The sequence below is a fragment of the Tauraco erythrolophus genome, chromosome 1 (genome assembly GCF_009769465.1).
Source record: "Tauraco erythrolophus isolate bTauEry1 chromosome 1, bTauEry1.pri, whole genome shotgun sequence".
NCBI lineage: Eukaryota > Metazoa > Chordata > Aves > Musophagiformes > Musophagidae > Tauraco > Tauraco erythrolophus.
Window position 1 is genome coordinate 14,153,226 of NC_141465.1, and position 23,425 is coordinate 14,176,650.

The 23,425-nt window shown below is 39.8% G+C and overlaps 1 protein-coding gene across 1 annotated transcript in view; it reads left to right on the forward strand.

The window, feature by feature from the left end:
- Positions 1-23,425, forward strand: part of EPHA3 (EPH receptor A3) — a 218,011-nt gene that overhangs the window by 188,817 nt on the left and 5,769 nt on the right. Inside the window, exons 12-14 of the mRNA XM_086628600.1 lie at positions 1,368-1,577; positions 11,621-11,770; positions 13,722-13,915. Coding sequence (XP_086484726.1) covers positions 1,368-1,577; positions 11,621-11,770; positions 13,722-13,915 — 554 coding nt within the window. The remainder of the gene's footprint in view (positions 1-1,367; positions 1,578-11,620; positions 11,771-13,721; positions 13,916-23,425) is intronic.

Here is a 23,425-nt window from a genome sequence, read left to right on the forward strand (position 1 = left end):
GGCGCTGATTGGCTCAACCCCGAGAGGGATGGGAGTCCAATCTGGTGGCCAGAACCAAGTCTAACCCAGTTCGAAAACCAGGGAGGTCACAAGGAGCAAAGCCCCTCTCCTGCCACTAGAACCTCCACGCCACCCCACCACCCCCCCCATCAAACCATTACAGACTCATTAATATCACAGGCAACCCAGGCCATATAACCCTTTTTATAACTGGCTTTTAAAACTTTTTAGTTTGCCATTTCAAGGCTATCTCAACATCTCATTCTATTTGTGGTTAGAAACCTCCTTCTGATTTCCAGCTAAATCTTTTCCAGGGTCTGTATAAATCCTCTTGTGTTGGCTTTAGTTAAAGAAGGTTTCACAACAAGGAACTGCTAAGAGTCTTTTTTAATAATGAATTTCGTCATGAAGGGGAATTCTGAGAAGCTCTTTAAGCATCTGTTGTGCCATATATTTGTCTAATGTTTACAGTGCTAATATCGCCCCTAAGTATATTAATCAAAAATGAAATGAATGCAATCGGTCTTGCAGACTGATATGTGTGAGCTCACCCCACATGGTAGAGCCAGCTCCCATGTGCTTAATAAAATTCTGGAAGAAGCAGCAGGAAGAACTGGAGAGCTGCCCATGATGATACATTTACAGTGCTGGGGGATTCATTTGAGAGCTGCACTAGGACGTACTGTTCTCGTGTCGTCTATATATCAATATCAAAGCTAGATGTTAACAAACAGCATCAGTAAGAGCTGGGAGATTTAAAATGTGTGTCTAGAAGTAGACAATTAGTAATACATGCAATTATTAGTTTCTAGGCTAAGTCACAGTGTGTTTAAGTCATTTGTGTGTTCCTGAAACGGAGGAAAATTTTTAGGAATTATTTTAGATTTAATGGAATTTGAAAGCCACTGAATCAGATGAGCATTTGCTTTCGTTAGAAAAAAATGCTTGTGTAAAAGAAAACTTTCATTAGTCTGTTGAGTAAAGCTGGGATTTTCACTAAGAATTCCTATGGCCTTTCAGGGAAGTTGGACATCTGTTTCCCTACTGTCCTGACACTCCAGTCTCATGAGCACACACAACTTAGATTTATGTGCCGCTTTCACACAGGTCCCATCTAGGAAACTGAACTTCTGATGACAGCAAGAACAGGAAAAATTAATTTTTATCTGAATTGAAAATCTCTTGCCTTCCCTCAGCTGACTGGGAGGTTATCCTCCCCAGATCAAAGTAGTTCCACTTGTGGCATTTAAATCATGACCCCCGACTCACGATCTCTTCACTTGAAGAGCTTCCAGTGTCTCTGTCAAAAGATCTGTGAAAGGAGGAACATGAACAATCTCTGAAATGACGTTTTGTATGTTTTCCAGAAACATGATGCGCAGTTCACAGTCATCCAGCTAGTAGGCATGCTTCGAGGGATCGCATCTGGCATGAAATACTTGTCAGATATGGGTTATGTCCATCGAGATCTGGCTGCTCGTAATATCCTCATCAACAGTAACTTGGTATGCAAAGTCTCAGATTTTGGTCTCTCTCGTGTACTGGAAGATGACCCAGAAGCTGCTTACACCACAAGGGTGAGTTTCTGTGTCTGTTTATCCTTTTAAAATTCTTGTTGGTTGTGACAAAGTTAGACTGAAATCCGAGGGAGACCTCAGGCTTATACTGTGTGTTGCAGACGCCATCCTGTCTTGCATGCCCAAAGGTGCTATTTTTTAATTCATGTCTCAGAGAAAATAGAAGGCAAAAAATATTATTTCTGTTCGTAGATTGTTTTTCTTAAAGTATGCAAAATTCATGGATCAGTTTCTTTCTGCTGGGTGTGTAAAGGAGTGAATACCACAGCTAAGGCCTGAGCTGGTTTGACACACAGCAATGTAAGACTTCATGTGTGCTTCAAGCCAGTTTTATCACGCTGCTGATTTAGCTCCCCCAAGTTAAAAAAATCCTACCCAGCAATACTTTTTTTTTTCCTCACCTTTTTGTGTCTTCTAGTGTGCTGGTACATATATCTGATTGGAGCATACTGATATCACTGTTCTGCAAGGGTGTATCAGTTATACCTGTTGTTGTACCCCTAACTGAGTAAAAAATTGAGTAAAACAAAAAAAGAAATTTTGCTTAACGATGCTTATTAAACCTCCTCTGCTTTCTTCTTCTTACATCATGTATACAAGGTGGTACCCATCATTCAGGGAGGTAATGATATCAAGGAGGAGACTTACCTCTGACTGTTTTGTCTTGAGATGGAGAAGCTTTTGTCAGATAGGGGTCTGTTGGTAGTGTAGGCTGCTGCTTGTTTCTTTTCTGGATTTCATCCTGGCTGAAAAGCTACATGGAAGCTATACTGTTGGCTTAAAGCCTTAGAAAAGCCACAGTGTCTTGTAAATACAGCTGTGCTGCACCTCTTGTTCTCACTTAAATAATGCTTCTGCTTTATTGTGGAAACCTTGAAGATATACATTTAGCTTTGTGTATGTAGATATTACACTGGGATGTCTGATTGTTCAATACTATTGCAAGTGGATTTTATTAACTTTAGAAAAAATGGCATTAATCTGCAGTATCTTAGTCAAGTGTAATTTGCAGTGATGCCTAGTAATCATCTCCTCTTCGCTGTACAAACCAGATTAGAGTAGAATGTATCAGCAAAATCTTAATGTGGGTTTTCTAGGGCTTCCTTCATTCCTGATCACTGACAGGAGCAATCAATTGTTGTGGTAGTTTGCATGCTACCTTCTTCGTGATTGAAATAAAATAACGTGACAAATGAGTAAAGAAATCCTAGCTGTTTTCTTACAGATTATATATGCGTTATATGCACACACATTTATAGATACCTATTTATCAATCATACCTTCATAACTTACCAGGCATAAAGACTCTATTCTTTACTTCACCTTCCAGTGCTTTCTTTGACCTCTGATAAGCTTTGGCATGTTGTTAGAAATATGCAGTATATACCACTTTAGAAAACTGTCTGCAGAGATCTCTCATGGTTAATATAAAGAGACATTAGTAGGAGAAAGCAGTTTTCATGCTCAATATAGGTGCAGCATTCATAAGTAAATATTAATATAATACAAGAGTTCCTCACAAGAAAATTGTCTGTAGTTCAGCCAGAGGTTTATTGCCTTGTCAGGTATGCTTGCCTGCCCTCTTCTTAAAAACTCCTGTGAAAGTAATGGGTGTTAGTGTCTCTGAGGTAAACAATTTTAGATATAGTATTTATCTAGTCTCGCATTTAACCTCCCTCCCCCAAGATGTACGCTTGCAAGCGAAGGCAATTACTCTGTGTCCTACCACTACTGCCCGTAGGCAGGTGATCGATCTCCCCTTTAAAGCGGCTGCGTGCATGCATGGAGATTGCTGTCCTCTTCGCACACATCTCTCCATTCTTGTATTTTCTAAGCAATTTCTCCAAACCTACGCTTCTTGCTGGTCTCCTTCAGATTCTTTTCAACTTAACTGCATTTTCCTTATATATGGTGTCCAAAATGGGATACTAATCCCCAGCACCAACCATAGCATGTTTATCTCATGTTCCTTACACATGTTCTTTCTGTTAATATCTCCATGGGTCTCTACATCTCCTTCCTCCCCCAACACAACTTTGCCACATGGTTGACTCACGTTCTTCTGCTCGGACACATACCTCTGCCAGGCTTTGAAGTTCAATTCTCTTACTCCAAAATTCATCTGGGCATGCAAAATAACCTCTAATTTAGTAATGACATTTTTTGTATTCACATAAAGAGCTGAAGAAACCTTTGAGTCCTAGTTAACTTAGATGAAAAAGTTGTATAGGGAGGAAAAAGTAGCTTCCCAACAAACTGCATAGCGTACAGCTTTATGAGGGAAGCATGCTTCCCTAAAAATGAAACAAGTGTCAGTGACTTGTATCCATGGGCGAGCTGGGACAAACCAGAGTGCACAGGATGTCAGTGTCTCTGGCCAGTGTTACATGTGAACTTCCTATGGCCAAGTGCTGTGTTGATTTTTTTTTTTTTCTTCCACTTCTTCTGCCACATATTTTTCTAGCCTATTTATGCTCAGACAGTGAAATCAGATGGAAAGAAACTATTTTGTAAGGTGTTATCATCTGTGTTCAGTAAACTCCCAACTGACGTTTATGGTGTATATGCAAACTGCTGAAGGAAGATGCTCAGATAATTAAACCCCTCAAATACAACTAGGACAAATCTAATTTTCTTCAAAAGTAGTTGCTGAATATACCTCTGCCACGTCTCCACTCTGAGAGGAGGACAAGGCTGTTTGATATTCATCTTTTTGCTCAAGTTTCCTTTGAAGTGAATCTTGTATACATGTCCAAGTAGTGTGTCCCTGGAGTATGTTTGATCCCCAGCTTAAACAACTGGGGACCACGAGTGTGAAACAGAGCTCCAGTTCACTGGAATAAAGCTGGACAGTTCATGTTCCTGCTACTTAGTCATATCACGAAACACAGGACCGTTTCCTAGGCGGCTCCTAGTGCATTTCACAGGCACTAATTATATGGCAAAACCAAGACAAAAATAGTGCTGCTTTTTAAAATAATGGCACCATCCCAAACAATTTCATGCTTTTACAACTAGAGGATGACAAGTACTCAGTAAGATCTTTGAAAAGACCAAAGTTATAACCACAATTTCAAATATTCAAGCAGTAAAGAGTGCGTATTATATTAATGGGTAGAGACTTTTGCCTCCCCTCCCTCTTCCCACTCCATTTAGTATCAGTGGTATGAGGGAAATATATAGAATTAGCTGCAAAGACAGATGTTTTATCTATTCAGCCTCCTCTTCCACCCTCATTTTCCGCCTGTAAATGTCAGAGCCTGAGAACAATTCCATTGCTTTAATTCATAGTCGCAATTCAGGATTGGTCTACCCCCAAGAAGCCCAGTCAGCCCTTCAGGCTTTCAATTCACACCACTGACTGGGTGAAATTTTATGTTGTTCTGTTCTCAGAAGCTGTGTCTGAAGCTTTGCATAAAGGATATGAACCTGTATCCTTTTATATATCAATAATGTATGTATCCCTTTATATATCAATACACGATCTGTGATATTCGTGCTATTGTACAAGAGCTCTGAAGGACAACGCAAAGATCACAGGTGCATGTGTGAAATACAGGGAACTTTACTACCTGACAGGGTCATTTTTTACCTCCTGATTATCGTTACTGACACGGTACCACAAAAGGCCTTTGGCAGCCTGTGGTCTGCCTGCTTACAGAAGCAGAAGCCAGCATGTGAATTAGGCTGACTGAGTGTTTGGATTTTTTTTTTTTTTTCTGGGCCTTTGTGCCCGAGGGGATGTACTGTAATTATCTACGTTCTCCGTACCCATTCACTTTTAATTGAAAGGCCAAGATTGTATTAAAATTGTCATTGTCAAATTGATCCTTTTTATCCTTATTATTTTTAGATGTCTGTATGACAAGTAGGTGGACTAATGACACAGTATGAAGTGGAAGTAAATTTAAACCATCGCACATGTAGAGGGGCTGTAATTATGTCTCTCAAAGGCATAATATTTGGATAATCAGTAGATGAATTTTGACGCATAGTTGGATACATCACTGACGTTCATGGCATTTCAATGTAAAACACTGTCCGGTTATTATATTTGCATGGATAACTTCTTATTAAATCTACATCACCTCAAAAAACACTGTGCTCTGATGACAAGTCTTCTGGTAGCCTGTGCTCCCGGGTAACGGTGCCAGAGCAGGGATGGCATGGCAAGGGGCTGCTCCGTTGCGTGCGGCAGGGAAGGGCACGCAGGTCCTTTCTGTTAGGCACACGTTATTGCAACTGGTGCTTGACAGAAATTTGTCGTGGCTTGTTCATTCCCTAGATAAGCAGAAACATGGTAATGCAGTCTGATTGTGTTGAAGGGTGTGGTAAAAAAAAAAAACATCACAAATTCTCTTGCCTGATAAGCATGAGGGAACGAAGCAGTGCTATGTTATCATTTACCACTCGAGAAGGAGATAACGTCAAGATAAAATATTCATTAGTAAGGGATGAACAAGTAGCATCACGTAATTTTCAGGTGCTTGAGAGGGTAAGTCAGGCTCTTCTCACTCACGTGAAACCATTTTTCTGTGTACCAGTAAGACATCTGAACTACTCTAAGTCCTCATATAATGAATGAATGTCTGGCTTTTACCTTCAGGTTTTCTTGCAAAGTTCTTCTAATAATTCTGTTATAATCCATTTTTCTTGATTCCCCTTTCCCCAGGCCTGTGGCTTAGGTGCCTGTGGCAGTCACCCTGTAACAGATTATAAATCAGAATATTGGAATGGGTTATGAAGGCCTGGAAACAGCTGCCTTGTGCCGGAGTGCCAGACACACTAAAAATAAATTGCAGACTTCATTGACTTTAGATGAATTATGCTGAATGGCCAGATACTGTAGGAATCACAGCTCCATCTAGAGCAGATGAAACCTTCAGTTACTCCTGGCTCACTAATTTCAAACCCCGAGAGTGGTTCTCTGACCTAGACTGCCTGGGATTTTGAGCTGCGTTATCAAACTCCTGCAATTTTTAATACTGATACTTTCTTTCTACTAGAAATCAGGCAGCTATTTGGCTTCGTGATGAGCATGCCCTTAAAGGGAGACCTTGACAAAAATATATAAAACATCTATTTATCTTCAGAAAATAATAAGTAAATGTATTACAAATAGCTAGTTATGCATGCACATGTAGATTTCTCTTTATAAGCCTCTATCAAATAGATTTGGGCAAAACTTTTTCCTAGGCGTATCTATAATGATTTTTAACTTAGCAAGTTTTTCTTGCATGTTCAATGCTGATAGTACTAATTTTGAAGAGAGGAGCCCAGTAATATCAGCCCATAATATTAGAGTTTCAGATTTTCCAGTAGAGGATAAGCAACAGAGATAGCAGATAAAGAAGATTAAATTGAATGAAAGCCTAATGGGCATACAATACATAATTTAAACAAAAAAACAAACCAGGTAGGATTTCTTAGCACTTTCATCATAGCAATTAACAGAGCGGGTATCATTACACTCATTTTAAATGTTGAGAGACTGGGGAAAGGAGGTAAAAAACAAGAGACAAGTAAAGAAACAGGTATGGGAGCTTAGTTTTCCCAGCTCAAACTCCATGGTCTAGGAGAAAGCATTTGGTTTAATATATGTGAAGGTAAATTATGTAAGACATCTTTGATCCTGGCAAAGGATATTGCAAAAAATATTCTGATTTCTGGCAAAGCAGAAAATTGAAGAGGTGATATGTGTTCAAATGAGATGTGTATTTCTCAAAAATGATGGAAGTGAAAAGGGATTTTCTAATGCTGAATTATCATGTTCTTCTAATTTCAAATAGACTATTTGAATTACAGGAAGCCTTACAATTTTCAAACATAATAGCAGTAAAAAAATGCATTTAGTTTGATCTGACTCTTCAGATTTTCTGCATATATTGATATTTGGACATCTGCTAAAATGTGAATGTTGCATAATCCTTTGGGGGGAATGCTTTTTGTGTTAAAATGCTTATTTGGCTAAAAAATATTTACTGGAACTTTTTTTTTTTTTGCTGTTCCCGCTCTTAAATTATTCAAAAAACAAGTCAACAAAATCCCCTTTTAAATACAAAGATAAAATTGACATTTTTGTGACAAATTGGGGAGCAGAATAGCAAAATTATAGTTTTACTCTATATGCAGTGGTAGTTGATTTCTTTTTTAGCCACATTTTAATACCATCCTTATTTTACTCTCGTTTGTGGTATTGTTACATGTATCTATAGGCTTGTGTAGAGTTACAGCTGAGACTTAGCAAAGAAAATTTATTTTCTTGTAATGAAATCTAAGGTTGATGTACCTTCATTTTTTACTAAAACAAACAAAAACAGAAGAACTTTCTTTCTCTGAGTTTATAATCTTCCTTACCCTGCAGTAAAGCAGTCCCAAAATGTTAGAAGACTAATTAATATGTTATTTTGTGTAAGTATGTTTCTCCAATCATATATCTTATGGACTTCTTCCATAAGATTATAAAGGTAATATCAAATAAGATATTTCCTGCCCTTGCCTAAAGCACTCACGTTCTAGCCACAAGCACGTTTTTCCGTGTGACATCTGACAATTGTTTCTCTTGGGTTCAGCAAGAAGGGCTCCATTTTTTGTATCTTAACATGGAGTTAAAAAAGTGAGCCTGAAGCCACCCACAGAAATTCAGATTCTTTAAAGAGTAAGGTTCTGAAAGCTCCAGAGTGATACTTCTGTGTTTCACAGAACAAGCCATTATGCTGATGTGAGAAAAAACAACATAACTACTCCCTGCCTCGACGACTTTCTCATGTGGCGTGTCGTAGGTGTATGTTCTGCCATCCCTCTGTTCCAAACATTGCCGAAGCAATTGCTGGAGAATGAGGCTCAGTCGGGCTACGTTGCCACGAGCCCACTGATGACACCTGGCTCTGTATCTCAGTTTCGAATCAGATGGCCCAGTCTCTTTCCCATCAGTGCTGATGCCTCCAGGCACAAGGAGAGGGATCAGCAGAAGTGAGAGGAGGCTTGGGGCTTGTCTGAGGTGGCAGTGCTACCATTGGAAGCAGCAAGGATCTGCAGTTCCCCCTTCTACATCTCCACCTGGCCAGGAATTTGAAACGTTTCGTCTTGAATGGAATGCCGGTGTTGGTCTGGCTTGGTCCCTGCGGGACACGCTTGCCTGTGGGAACACTGGCAGGGGGCTGGAGCTCAAAAGCCCCTGCCAGCCATGGGACATGGTGGTGGCCCCTCGTGCTTGGGCTCCAGCAGCCCTACGAGCTGCACATTCCTTCCCGGATGTGGTCCATGGCATTGGGTTTGATCTGTAAAAGTCCTTTGCAGTTTACATGTCGGGTAGTGTAGAGGCGGTTTTGTCCCGGCAGTAGAGATGGGCTGGGGTGGGTGAGCATCCTGAGGGCAGGTCTGTGCTGGGAGGGCTGGTGTTCTCAGCCTGCAGCCTGGCTTCCCACACCTGCTCCTCTCTGCAGGCAGCACTCGGGCAATGTTGGCCTTGCAACTGAGTCTGCTCAGTTTTGCGGGCGACGTCTGAGCCTGTGGGACAAGTTGGGGATGTTTGATTTGGAAGCTCTTTCTGTCCCTAATGGTGTGGTTTTGTTTGTGTAAATTTAGGGTATGACTTTTTCCCCCAGTATTGACATTCTTTATTAGAAAACAAAATTCACTCTGCTAGTATGCACAGAAAAAAGGTTGAAAAAGTGGGTTTGATTTCTTTATCATCTCCACATCTGAAAGTGTAAGTGGATTTGTTGTGAGAACACTGGGACAGAGGAGAGCTGCTCTTGTTTCTTGGCTGTGCCTCGGGCTCACTGAGGGACCCTGGATGTTTGTGAAGTGGGTATACTGTTGCTTCTCAATAGAGTATGAGAAAAACAATATAATTTTTGTGTTCTCAGTACTGTTATGGAGCAGAATTTGGAATTATTAATAAACTTATAATGAATAGAAAACATGATGTACTTTTTGTGACTCAAGGACATCATCTTACAGTTTTCCAAGTCTGAAAGAGAGAGACATCAGTCACTCTAGTCTGGCTTCCATGATGAACCAGTGGTTTCAATTACTGCTCTTTATTTTCCATGCCCTATTTATTGGTCCACAAGTAATGTTGAAATTCAGCATTTACCTAACTTTAAAGGTTGTGTGTGAAACAAAGGTTTGTCTTTGGTTAAGGTACAGAGTCTGCTGAATAGATGAGATCTGTAAAAACTGTATGCCAAGATAGATTCCCTCTCTGACCTTTGTCAAGCCTCTAAGACATATCTAGTGATGTTTTGGAGGTCTAAATTGTAGCCTGAGTCAGGCCTGCCTGTGTTGCTTATATTTAATAAAATTTGTGCAATATTAGCCATGAAATTGCAGATACTTAGGCTCCAGTGTGTTTAGGCTGCGTTTAGGTTTCTAATTAACACTAATATCTGCATTTCTATTATTAACTAAGCTAGTTAATCTAAAGCTGGTGAGTGTATGGCTAACCTCAGTGCAGGTACACTTTCTAGAAGTGTAGGCAAAGGATTAACATCTTTATATTCTATTTATTGCTGGTTATCCAATGGAAATAAGAGCACTCCCTTCCCACACAGGTTGTTATAGAATCATAGAATGGTTTAGGTTGGAAGGGATCTCAAAGATCATCTAGTTCCAACCCCTCTGCCATGGGCAGGGACACCCTCCACTACACCAGGTTGCTCAAAGCCTCATCCAACCTGGCCTTGAACACTTCCAGGGATGGGGCATCCACAACATCTCTGGGCAACCTGTTCCAGTGCCTCACCACCCTCACAGTGAAAAATTTCTTCCTTATATCTAAATTACTGCTTATATCCTTGTTGTGAGGATAGGTGTATGACTGTAGTGTAACGAGGGTTGCAGAGGTAGCTCAAATAGGTAGTGTGAAATCTTCAGAATATATCCCTGTACATGTTGTGCATTCTTGGAACTGGAAACAACTTTAAACTCTCACCATTTGCTGTATTCGAATATACTCACTCCAGAATTACCTTAAGTAACAAGTCTTACACTGCTGTCTCTTAGAACTTTGTTTTCTCATGCATGTGTGACTCACAAATCAGAGTCTTAAAACCTCTGACAAAGCTGGCACTGTTGGAAATTGTCTCTTTCCTCTAATTCTCGTCTTTCAGAAACTCAGCCTGAGGCCGCTTGTGTGCATTTTACTAATTTGACCTATGGCACTAAGTGGTGGCCATAATCAGAGAGAAATGTTCCCCTAACTGCAATATTAATTGTAGTGGTAGCTTTAATTCTTTTCAAGTTCACATCATTTAATGATGGCTTACTTCTCTTGTGACTGTAAAAAATGTTTAAGACCGCTTCCCCAGATGACGTTTTTTGCACTGTCCCCTCTGCACATATGATTCCATCCAAATCTGTCTTTCTGTGACTGTCTCTGATGGTTTTCGAATGGGAAATTTGTGCATATGATCACAGTCACTGCCTTGCACATTTGGAGTCTTGGCATTACTAAAACAGAGCAACATCGTGGCCACTGTTTTCCTTGAACGTCCTAGAAAACATGGGGTGAAAACATGGTGAAACCATGCAGGTTCCACTCCAAAAGGGAATTTGCTTGAAATGTCATACATATAGCCAAATCCAGCCCTCCTGCGCTGTGCTGTGCAAAGGGATCTAGGATGTAAGTAAGGACCTCGTACTAGCTTTTTCATCCTTAATGCTGCTTGACTATCTTGACAATTTCCCGATGTTTTATAACTGAAAATCATCCATACTTAACTTACCATTTATTATTGTCTGTGCATGTTATGCTACACATAAAATATATATGTATGTATATATATCTACATGCATACAGTATGCATACTATATTATACATCTATAGCTTCAGTAGATTCTGCACTGTAATGTGTTTTACACTGTATGGTGTACAAGATGCTTTCATGACAAATGACAATAGCATTTTCCAGCTTATGCCGGTTTATACACCAATACAATAATAGTCAAGAATCTCAGAGATAAAGTAGTCAATCATGCAAAATTATATTCATTATATTTCAGTCAAATTAACTGCTTTATTTTTGTTTTGCTCCTAGGGGGGCAAGATTCCTATCCGATGGACATCACCAGAAGCCATTGCATATCGGAAGTTCACATCAGCCAGTGACGCATGGAGCTATGGGATTGTTCTCTGGGAGGTGATGTCTTATGGAGAAAGACCATACTGGGAGATGTCCAACCAGGATGTGAGTATATTGTTATCTGAGTTACGTTCTCAAATAAAGGATCTAGCTGTGAAAGGAAGCGAAGCATAATGAAACCAGGTGGCTCTGAGTTTTTGACATTGACATTGACTAAGATGTAGAAATTAAAATCTCCAAATCTCCCTGGTCAAGTAAACGTTCTAATGAACTTAACAAAAAGCCAGCATCTTTATAGCAAGGTATTTTGGACCTCTGAAGGAAAACATTAGAGAATTTTATCGCATTGGTGGTTTTCTGTAGGATGATTCAAACAATTCCACTGCAATGAGGTCATTGCCTTTTACATTCCTTAGCTTAGTGTTAGAAAACCTTCCTAAATTTCTGCTGATCCCCTTTAGTTCCACTTGTATAATATTCAGAAGTTTTCTGTAAATATCAAATACACAGAATAAATTGCTCTTGGAGGTTGTGAAAAAGAGAAGCAAAGCATTTCTACTAAGAATTTAATGAAACTGAAATACTTCTGGAAGTAGTCAAAGGATAAAATAGAGAAGTAAAGTGATCTGATTAGATGGCTTCCAATACAGGCTTCTTTGCACCATTAGTAAATTCTTCAAGCCTGCAATCAAAATGATTAATGAATCTCTCCCTTTATTTTTGTAAGAAGCATAATATTTCCTCAAATAAGATTTTTATTATCTCTATTTTGGCTGCTTTTTCTGTTGTCTTATTAATCCTAGATTTATCCCACAGGAGTTACTTACTAACCAAATTTTCTGAAGTACAGTCGCTAACACAAATAGGTTTTCCAAGGGGTTGGTATATATCATTACTAGTGCTGAATTAAAGAGAGTCAGTAACATAGTTGTAGTCAGACATTCTCTATACTACATTATGTTAAACAAGGTAAAAGAGAAGAAAACTTCCTTTCAAATGAGTGCTTCTGGAAGCCAAGTCTGTGCAGAAAACTGATGTATTTCATTTAATTGGTCGTGAACGTTTTTTTCTATTGTTTGTGGAGATTAATGAATCATGGTACATAGGCTGATATGCTAGTGGAATAGCTTTAATACCACATTAAAATCAGAAACAGAAGGATTAACCTATTTATGTGCCTCTGCCTCATGGCTGCTTAAACCATGGACTGTTTTCTTATCCCTGTTTTGACTCAGAATAGTTTTTCCTACTTTTGAGTTTACTGATCCAGATAAAAAGGAAAGATAAACAGAATATGGCTGTATCGTTTTCTACTTAGAATATATTGGAGTTTTATTCATGGTGCAATAGATACTGTAGGACTGATCAAGAAATGTTATAATCTAGTGAAAAGATTGTATTAAAAAGCTTCATAACACTGTAAATTCTGGGCTAATTTCTTTTTTTGTCAATCTAGACAAATGATAGACAATGTAGACAAATGTTGTCAATCTAGAGAAATTATAAAAGAATCAAGCCTGCACTGCCTAGTAGGAAGTGTTCAGTTATCCTCGTGGTAAGATTTAAAAATATTTTCTGGCTCTGTGAGATCATCCACAAGACCTCCTGTCTGTCAGTTCAGGTTGTCCCATGAGAAGGTAGGTTGGTTTTCTGCCGAATGCAGCGTCCACTGGAGAGCGTGGAAAGAGTGTGCTGCTAAGGGCAATCAGACGAGATAGTCAAGACCTTTTGAAGTTTGGCATACTTAAGAAGCATCTTACTAACTGTAGCTTTTTGTTTATGGATTTAGTTCAATCAAGTGTGAGTTTTGGAGATCCTTTCTAGACTCTCACCTTCCTCAAAGTCACATTCTGTATCTTAACTCCCCTTTCTCTATGCCTAATTTGCTGCCTGGTTTACTTTGCAGATAAACCAGAGGCGTTGCACGACAAGACAATTAGTGAATAAACACGTTTGTTTAAACACCGAATGTCCGTGTTAATGTGGTTCACAGAACTGATAAAAACAAGTTGATTTAAGCGCCTTCAAGTTTTCAAAAACTTTTATCCTTGTGCAGGTGATTAAGGCTGTTGATGAAGGGTACCGCTTGCCACCTCCTATGGACTGCCCAGCTGCCTTGTATCAGCTGATGCTGGACTGCTGGCAGAAAGACAGAAACAACAGACCCAAGTTTGAGCAGATTGTCAGCATCCTGGATAAGCTGATCCGTAATCCCAGCAGTCTGAAAATAATCACCAATGCGGCAGCAAGGTGACATATTAGATCTTACATTGCACATAAATAAATGTCTTTGATTTCTTCATCTTCCATAATTAGAATTTGTTTACTTTGTTCGCCCGCTTCTTCAACTTTTAGACGTAGCTCTTTGCAATCTGGAAGGCTAGAGGAAGCTTCCTGACTATCCTTTTGGGAGAAGGTTTTATTATTTTTTTATTATTATTGCTGTTATTTTTATTAATGATTTGCTATTGTTTATTCAAATTGTGAAAAGCTGTTATGCGAGGTTATGAAACCTATTATAAGATTGAGAGGAAGTTTGGGAGAAAAACACAGATGGCAGATTTGGCCATCATGTGATCTTCCTTTTCCTTCTGACCTTATGTGTGTTTTAAGTGCTTAGTGTTTTGTAGCTTACAGGTAGCCATGTTCCTAAGTATCTTTCTGAATTGGGTCCAAACACATATCCTACACTTTAACGCTCTGCTCTGACAAGTCGCCTTAACTTTAATGATATGAATAATCATTTTGCTTTCAGTAGGACTCACAAACTTAAAAATGCACTTATGTTCCCTGTTAGATCAGTGCCTTAACTAGGAATTCATTTCCAACCTATGCAATATTCCTAATTACATTAAAAACATTCATTTAGAATCCTGGTTATTCAACACACTCTGTAACATCACTATGATGAGATAAAAATTATCTCATTGAGAGAGATCAACTGAAGAGTTTGTTGATACCTAAGGACATAATAAGGATGTGGTGAAATAAGAGCTTTGGTTAAGTAGGGTTTAAGTGAGGTGGTTTATATGATGCACAAAATGTCATACTCTTACTGAAGTGATCTGAAAAGAGGCAAAATTGCTTTTAGCATGAATGCTAGTGCAAAATCCTCTGTCCATGAAGGAGGCAGAGTCAGGGAGAAATGCACTCTGCGGCTTCAGACTCAGGTCTTGGAGATTAGGGCAGGAAACTAGAGTCTGGCACAAGGCAAGTTTCAAAAAGGAACACAACAAAACATTCCTCTCAGACTTTTACTTGTAGGGTAGCACACTTCTTACCATAGCAATCGAATGGGAAGGCACAGAAGGGAGCAGGAAGAACGGCACTGATGCTGCAGCCTGCTGCACAGGTGACATGGACCTTGCCTCCTTTCTCCTGGTCCCTGGCATTGTGTTGCATCCTGAGCTAGCGGCTGGTCATCCTAATTACATCCTACTACCACTCTAGAGACATGTAAAAGAAAGCAGAGATGGGAGGTGGAAGGCAGCCGTACTAATGAGATTTGCTTTTAAAAATATATAACGAGAGAATACTGTTTGCATGGTAATTATATTTCAATAATTTAATTGGTGAGCATTTAACCTATAGTAAATCAACATGCTTACCTGCCAGGTAACAGAAAACAAATAAAACCCCAAAATTGTTGGGAAAAAACCCAAACTGCTTAGACACTCTCTTCTCAGTCAAGCATATTTATTCTAAATGTTTTGCACCCCCATTTGGCAAATAATTGGTGAAAATGATGATTTTGTAGGAGTATGCTGAAGCAATCTGCTGAATAGAGGAGCTGGAAATCATGACTATCACGCTTTTGTTTGGGGATTTGATTGCAGAAAACAGTGCTGCATGTTTTGCATTCCAAACAGAAGCAAACTGTTCCCTGTTTGCTGTGCTTCCAGTTAGGGGGTTGAACCACAGCAGAGCTGAAAACAGTATTTGACCCATCATTTCCAGTTTACCTGTTCATAGCCAGTAAAAGCTGATATCCTCTGGTGGAGACTAAATTCGATCCAAGTACTGTTTGCACCTGCTGGGTTTTACTATTTCATTATATACGTTCCTGGCGCGGGCAGTAGAGGCTGCACGTGGGTACCACGATGCCATGCTCTCTGCTTATGGCACAGTGTGGGGAAGGAAGGAGGGAGGATGACAACACAGTAAGGAACTTCTCACAGATGCTTTAGGTGAGCTCTTGGTAAAATGTTCCTCATGGCAGGCTGCTGCTTTGGCTTTGGTGTGGAGCACATTTCTGAGGTGGGGAGTGTCAAAGATGATTTTTATTCCCTCCTTCCCAGTTACCTTTCTGCTGCATCCTTGCACCCTTTGCATTCCCAAGCAGTGCAGTATCTCTCCCTCTCTGCAGCTCCTCACTCCCCAGTGACAGATGGGGGGCTATGGGGTCCAGGTGGTGAGCACGCCGGCATGGGTGAGCCCAAACCCTTCCCCCCGGGAAGGCATTTGTTGCAGTTCAGGGAATATGTGATCTGTGATCTCTCCATCTCACTCTCCTCTTCTTGCTGTCTGCAGATGAACCCAGACTATCCTTAAGCTTGAGTACAACCAAGAATTAGGTATGACAGCATGAGGGTTACTGGCCAGTCCTATGCAGATTTGGAAATCTATGATCACTCCCTGTAACGATTGCCAAAACTGATTAATTTTGAACTTCAGACCTGGCTGAAAAACTGCAGCCAGCCCCGCACCCCTGTTGTGTCCTGCAGAGAGGCACTGCTGGCAGGTACTGTTCACTCCTTCTGCAGCAGGAGCTGGTGGTGCTCCCAGCTGGGAACTGAGCGCTGGAGGTCCATCCAGCATCGCCTTCGGACAGACTGATGCAGAAAAATGGGAAGCCAAACTTAAAAAGGCGTTTGGGTCTTGCTGTAGCCTAACATGCATAAATATGTAACTGATAAGAAGGGTGGTGAGTCAGGGCAGCTCCTCGAGAAGGAGACCTGCGGTTGAGTCCCTGCCAGTACCCTTGTGCTGTCAGCAGCCAGAGCGGGACCGGCATCGCTGCGGAGGTAAAGCACTCTGCGCCTCAGCCCCGAGGTCCCAGGGGGTCGCATCAGCTCAAATGGCCGTTCCCAGTTGTTACTCGAAGCTGTAGTACTCTCGCAGCACCTCTCCCCATACCCGTAATAAGCAATTAATCTGAATTACAGAGGTCCCAGTTCTCTTCTACCCGTGCCTGTGGTGCTACTGGAAGAACGCTAAAGCTTTATGCCCACCATATGCTCGTAGGTGTTCAGAACGTAGTTGGTGGGGAAAAACGTTTAACCTGGCGATGTCTGTTGCAGATGCAAAGCCTGTCTCTTACAGATTTTAAAGCTGATGTTTGTTTAACATAGTCACAGCGCTTTAGGTATCCTGTTTAAAAGCACATTGCCGGAGGTGCGTAGGATATCCCTGTCCTCTGGTACGTTATTGTTAACTGACTGCGACTGAAGGATGTGCTTGACTGTACATCTGATTCCAGCCCATAGCCCAGGCACGTTTTACACTAATACCTCATAGGAATACAGGAGAGGAGTCAAAGCCTTTGACTCTGTATTTCCTTTCCAGTTTTCTATCCCTTCTGGCCACTCCATGGCATCTAATAATTTCTTGATACCCGAGGGGGTGTTTTTATCCTTATTGATCGTCTCTTTGCAGACCTCTCTACGTGCTTGTGAACCTTACATTGACAAAAGGTTTTTGTAACCTCGGCACAGCAAGCGTTTCATAATACCTTCCCTGGTGTTGTGTTTCGTCTCTCGTTCACGTGAAAACTCCTTTCCTGTTCCTTGTAAAGTACAGAGTACGGCTGATTTCTTTCTTACCTGTCAAAATTCGCTTTTTAGTCGGGTGGCCACCGTGAGCTCTTGCTAACGAGACCTGTGCTGGTTATGGACACATGGGTGTTTTGTGTCCTTTAGGCTGCCTGGAGTTATCTAGCTCTGTAAAGGGCTGTAGGAACAGAACTCAGTACACAAAAAGTTGTACAACTCATGCGGTTTTCTAAAGCACGACCTCATGATATTTTTATTTGATTTATGTCTTGCTGTTCTTTCCTGTTTTCTGAGCATTATGTTCATTTTTATAACAGAGTCCTTAGGTTGTTTGGATATCTATAGGGTGGAAGTGAGTTCATAGTTCTCCCAGTTTTGATCAGGTTCATTATTTTTCTTCTTGAGCTTATTATTTTTTGGTCCACTGTGTATTACTTCACATTTGTGAACATTTCATGCAGATACAAAGCAGATGGAAAGTTTTCTAAACTTGAGTAGGAGAGACAGAATCACTTCACCCACCTGCAAACCAGTTGGTGAGGCTGTGATCTGAAAGGGCTTATTAGTTGTTGTTTCATTTGTGTGAGAAAAAGAATGTAAGCCAAGAGACAATGCAACTGGAAATACTTTTTATACACTACGAATCTTAAATGGACTCATAAGGCTTCATTTTCTTTATTCATTTTTTTTCCCCCACTTCTTTATATTTCTGGTGGGTTTTTTATTTATAATTGTGATCTTTTTTTTTAGATATGATGGCTTTTTATACTTACAATGTATATTATCATTGTATATATATAAATCTTACTCTTACACAGCCATTTGAAAAAATATATTTAAAACACAGTGTATAATTAGAAATATATTCAAAACATTTCTGTCTCCCAGAGTGAATTAAGCTGTTGGAGGATAGCGTGACCTTGAGGTTTAAGGGTTCTGATACAGGACGCAGACAATCCAAGTGTTATGGAAGCTTTCCTATAGCCGCTGTGTATGTTCACATTTGTGATGTAGATGCGACTAAAGTTACTGAGGCTTTGTGAACCTGCTATAAAACAGGAATGGCCGAGTTAATCCACAGCCTCTGCCAAGAAAAAGCATTTGAAAAAAAAAAAAAAATATTTCTAATTCCAACACATGATTTTTAGAAATTCTGAATTTCTGCCAGGTCTTTGATTGATTTCAAGATCGGGAAGGAATCTACACAGAAAAATAAAAGCTTCTGTATTTCTTTTTGTTTCTATATAACTTTTTGGTAAAGTGGAAGTCAGTGTCAAGTATTGCTGCTGCTGTTTCGTTATACCACAAGCATAGGAGAGGAGGAAAGAATTATGTTGTAAACAAGGGGAGAAAACCACATGAGAATTCAGGATATTTCCTTACTAAGTGGTCTGTAACCATTTTTTGTGTGTGTTTGTAGCTGTATTAGTAGCTGTATCCAAGTGCAAGACTTGCAAGAATTTCTCGTATATCAAATGCAGAAAATAAACAGCTGATAGACTTTCCTTGTAAAAAAGGTCATTATTTTGTGGGTTGCTCAGAGTTAACAGCTGACAATTTTGTTAGTTCCTCTGGGTCTTCACAGAAAATGCTACTCAATTTGCATTGCAAATTGGTAGGAGGATCTCAGAGGAAGGAGATTTTAATGAGACATTTATCTTTCAGTATCTTTATTCTCAGTTCATATCTAGCCCAAGCATCTAATATGGAAAGTCATTATCACGTCTTACTGCTTACGGGGAGTTCTGTAAAATTATCTGGTGATTTTTGTCCACTTATTAAGAAAATGCCAGTAGTGTGGTTTGAAACACATTTGTGAAACAGTTTTCGATTTGGAAATGCAGCTATCAAATATTTTGCACAATCAGTTGGTCCTCGTTTTGTTTTGGAAAATGTCAAAACATCATCCATTTCAAAGGCAGCTGTCTTATTGGGACTTTGTAAATTATTATTTTGTTTAGCTAACTTTTCTGTCTCTCTGAAAATTTAAATTCCATCCTCACAGGAGGATTAATTAGCAAGTTTGCCCCAAATCCTTGAAGGTGAAGGTTTTAGTTACAGGCTAACCAGGCTGTAATCGTTAATAGGATTCAGCATCTGTTTCTTCTGGCATGGAGCTACCTTTAGTGTGAAATACATGGAAAAGAGTGAGCTTGTTCAGCAAAGGCAGTAAATGACGTTAAAGCCATTTGGTTACGTAAACAGAGGCAGGACGCAAGGCTGGCTCTTGTGCACTTTCTGGACTCCTCTGTTTGCTCTCCAAGCACTGGTTGTAGCAACAGCCAGACAAACTGCTTTGCAGTCAGTCCTTGGGTTTAAGATACTTTCAAAGGATTAAAAATCGTCATCAGAATACATGTTTTCACATATAGAAGCTTCTGAAGCAAAGTTTTATTTTGTAACCTGAAGAGTACTCATTTTAGTCTACTCGTCTGCTCTGGACAATATAATAAATGTTATGTGCTGTAAAATGTGAGAACTTACATCTGCCTTTTGGTTTCAGTTTGTTAAAGGATTTCTGAATAGACATACAAAATGAAAGGTTGATTCTAAAATGGGGAAACCAAATCAAATTTTTCAGGAAATAATGCTGCTTACCATAATAAAAAGACATTTAAAATTATATTTATGCTAATTTCAAAATGAAGACCATTATTTGTGTTAACTGCACCTTTTAGACGTGTAGAACTTAAATAAAATGTAAGGCAAAATTTCTGTTTTCCAGAATAAGATACTTCATCAAGTTCAGTCAAATTATCTTTGATTTACAGTAATGAATATGCACTATTTTTTTCTGTTTATGAATGACAGTTGTGGTATATGGATAAAACCTCCTAAGGTTTTATTGAAGGCTCTGGAACTGAATTTTACAAAATGTGTAGTTTCCTCCCTGGGACTCCACTTGGAGGCCTGAGAGTGTGTATCGCATACTGTTACACAAATTGCACATCTTCCATTAATTTCTAAGTTCTAGTTCTGTGATGAGGAAGCAGCATGCTTGACTATGGAAATAAAAAAAAAAAAAATCTAAATGTCATCTATCAACAGTTATGTGGATTTTTCTTTAATCTTCAAAATATATCTTTTTTGGTAATTCATGACACCATGTAACTGTATTAAGAAAAAAAAAAAAGCACTATTCTGGACCTTACTGACCTTACTGTAACATTGGAGGTAGATTTGGTTTCAGAATGCTTTTATGTGTTAAAATACGAGTTCTACTGGTACTGTTATAGGTAAAGCTAGAAAAACAAGAAAGCTGCTTATTTTCAGAAAAAGCATTGCTGAAATTCTTTTTATATAGTCCAGGAAATTTAGGGGGTCAGGGTCAGTTACTCTTCCTGATGAAAATATGAAAGTGTTTGAAAATGTGTGTGAATATTTCCCCACACATTCTTTCATGTGTTAGTAAGTTGTTTACAACCCTATCCTGATTTTCTTGAATTTGATATGTTGTTTGAATTATTTTCTGGAGTAATTTCCTCGAGCATCTTTTGGGCCTACCTTTTATTTGAGAGTAGCTGATGGCAAGTGTTCGCTGCTAAACACGTGCTTTGTTGGTCGTCATCGTGTTGCTCTCAGTGGTGTCAAGCACAATGTTTGCTCTCAAACATCTAGAGGCATCGTTTGCAATTTAAAATTTGAAGTTTGTTTCTCACAAACTTTGTTTCCACTTAAAATCTGATGATTCAGTGGAAACTCTTTAGTATTCTAGCTTGGTAGGATATTTCTGAAAATTAAACTCGGTACGAGCAGCAAACGAGTCAAAAAATTCAGACTGCTTCATTATGCAGCATAATTCAAGCCCTGTTTCTACAATAATATTTGCTACAAAACAACTATTTGTGTTGGCTGAACGTTTTGTTGAAATGTTCCCTTTTGTTGCTATTCAGGTCAGAAAGCTTCAGATGCTTGACATATATTGCTGACCTGCTGTAATATTGCTTGTTTGCTTTTCCCTGGTAGGAACTTTCAGGCTGGAGGGCTGAAGGAAGGAGATTTCAGTTTTACTTGGAGCATTTCAGAGAGGGCTTACGCTTTGTGGTTGTCCAGGCATTAAGGAGAGGGTCCAGGTTTGGCCAAATGCTGCGTAACAAAGCCGACGTGTGAATTTTTAGCCTCTTTCAAAACCCAGCAACAATGTAATCCGTGTCCTAAAATAGACTGATCATTCCAGAAGAATTGAAGTAATGTAAGCCTCCACCGCTAGCCCTCTTTCTGAAGTCAGTTAAATGCAAAATAGTGAATTTCTGGAGGAGGGGAGACTGAACTACAAATCACACAAAGGAATGGAAGGTGACAGTAAATGATACTCCTTGGTGTCTAATCACAGTTGGATTGGATGGGGAATCCAGGAGTTAAACTGGGGAGATTTTTAGGGACTCTAGTTAGCGTGCTAGAGACAGAAAAGCCCTGTTTCACCTCACTTTTCCAGCAGTCTTTAATACCATGCCTGAGGCAGACACGAATGAACCATTGTTCCTTCAAAGTTACAAGTTGCTGAGACTCGTTGTTAGGAGAGACAATAAAACATCTATCTGCACTTTCACACCTCTAATTTAACTCTGCTGGTGAAACTCAGACAAGCATTCACAGCAGACAGAGTTGGGTCCTGTATAATTTAAATAGCAATGCAGCCCGAGCAGGGGGTGGCCTGATCCTGAGCGTTTGCTGTTTACTGTGATTCCGAAGGATTTTGTTCTGCTGTTCTCAGCTCCACGTGCCAGGTTTACAACGTGAAGCCCTCGTTAGCGTTAATGGTATTTCTAGGCTGGAAATGCTGCAAAAAGGAACTGCACGGAGCCGTTGCCTGATGCCGCGAATGCTGTACTGAAAATCTGTAGGAATTCATAGCGTGGCCAAATGTGAGCTATAACAGCAAGTCAAACACAGCAAATGGTAGGTGCAAAGAGCCAGAAAAGCATTTTTAAACCTCTCTGAGGCATTTTTCCCTCCCTCTTTTAAAGACCCTATGGACTGTCCTAACTCTAATGACTGGTTGTCATTAAAGGTCTGTCTCTGGGCCAGCTACGAGTCCCAGGAAACGGCCATGTGACGTTACTTCTGCGGCTTAAAAGCACAGCTTAAGGTACATTATGAAGAAAAGAAACCCATTTCAGCAACATTCTGGTATTTTTTGCCTTCGGTGTTTTTTTTAGAGAGGAGGGGAAGTAAATTGAGGAGCACCGATATACCCAGGCGTATGACTTATTACCCCACCAGGATGCTGAAAAGATATAAGCCCCTAGAAAAGCATGTTCTGAGGGGCAGCTAAAGGAGTAGGGGAGACTGGAGGACTGACCTAGGGGGCAGCTGAAATTTTATTTGATCATTATCCTGAAGGAAGCTGTGTTTTTTTGCCAGCAGACAACACGGAGCTAGAAAAGAAGTAGGCCAGGGTGACGTTTAGAGAGATGTATCATTTTGCAGCAGGCCATTAGCCTCACCTGCATTCTTCTTCCCATTGATTATTTGTGTTACCCCTCTTTGTTTCTCCAGCTCTCTTTTGACTTCAAAGCGTAGTCATAAGCTGCTATTCTGAGAATGAGCAACCATGATATGAAGCCCCTTGGGAAAAGCAAATGTGCCACCAGAAGAGATGAATTGTATTTTAGGGACTAAGTTACAAATTTCGCTAAGGGTACTTTAAAAATGAGCAAAAGGAGATGGAACTCCAAAGATTCTTATCTTTAAGGTCCAGGGATAATCAAGTAGACACAATGACTGTACTTCTCCTCTGCATGTAATTTATTTACTAGTCTGCTGTTGATACACGTGTATACTTAAGATTCGGCTTGCTGTAGAAGATAAAACTGATATTTACTTTTTATGCCAGCTATTGGTTATTAGTTTATTTTTTTGTTGAAATAGGAGATACCCTTCTTGTTAGACCTGAATTCTGTGCTTCAACATGCCGTAATCGTAAAACACATAGGATTTGTGTTCAAACCAGGCCTGGCTCCCTCCTAGGGAGCAATTTCACTTTATA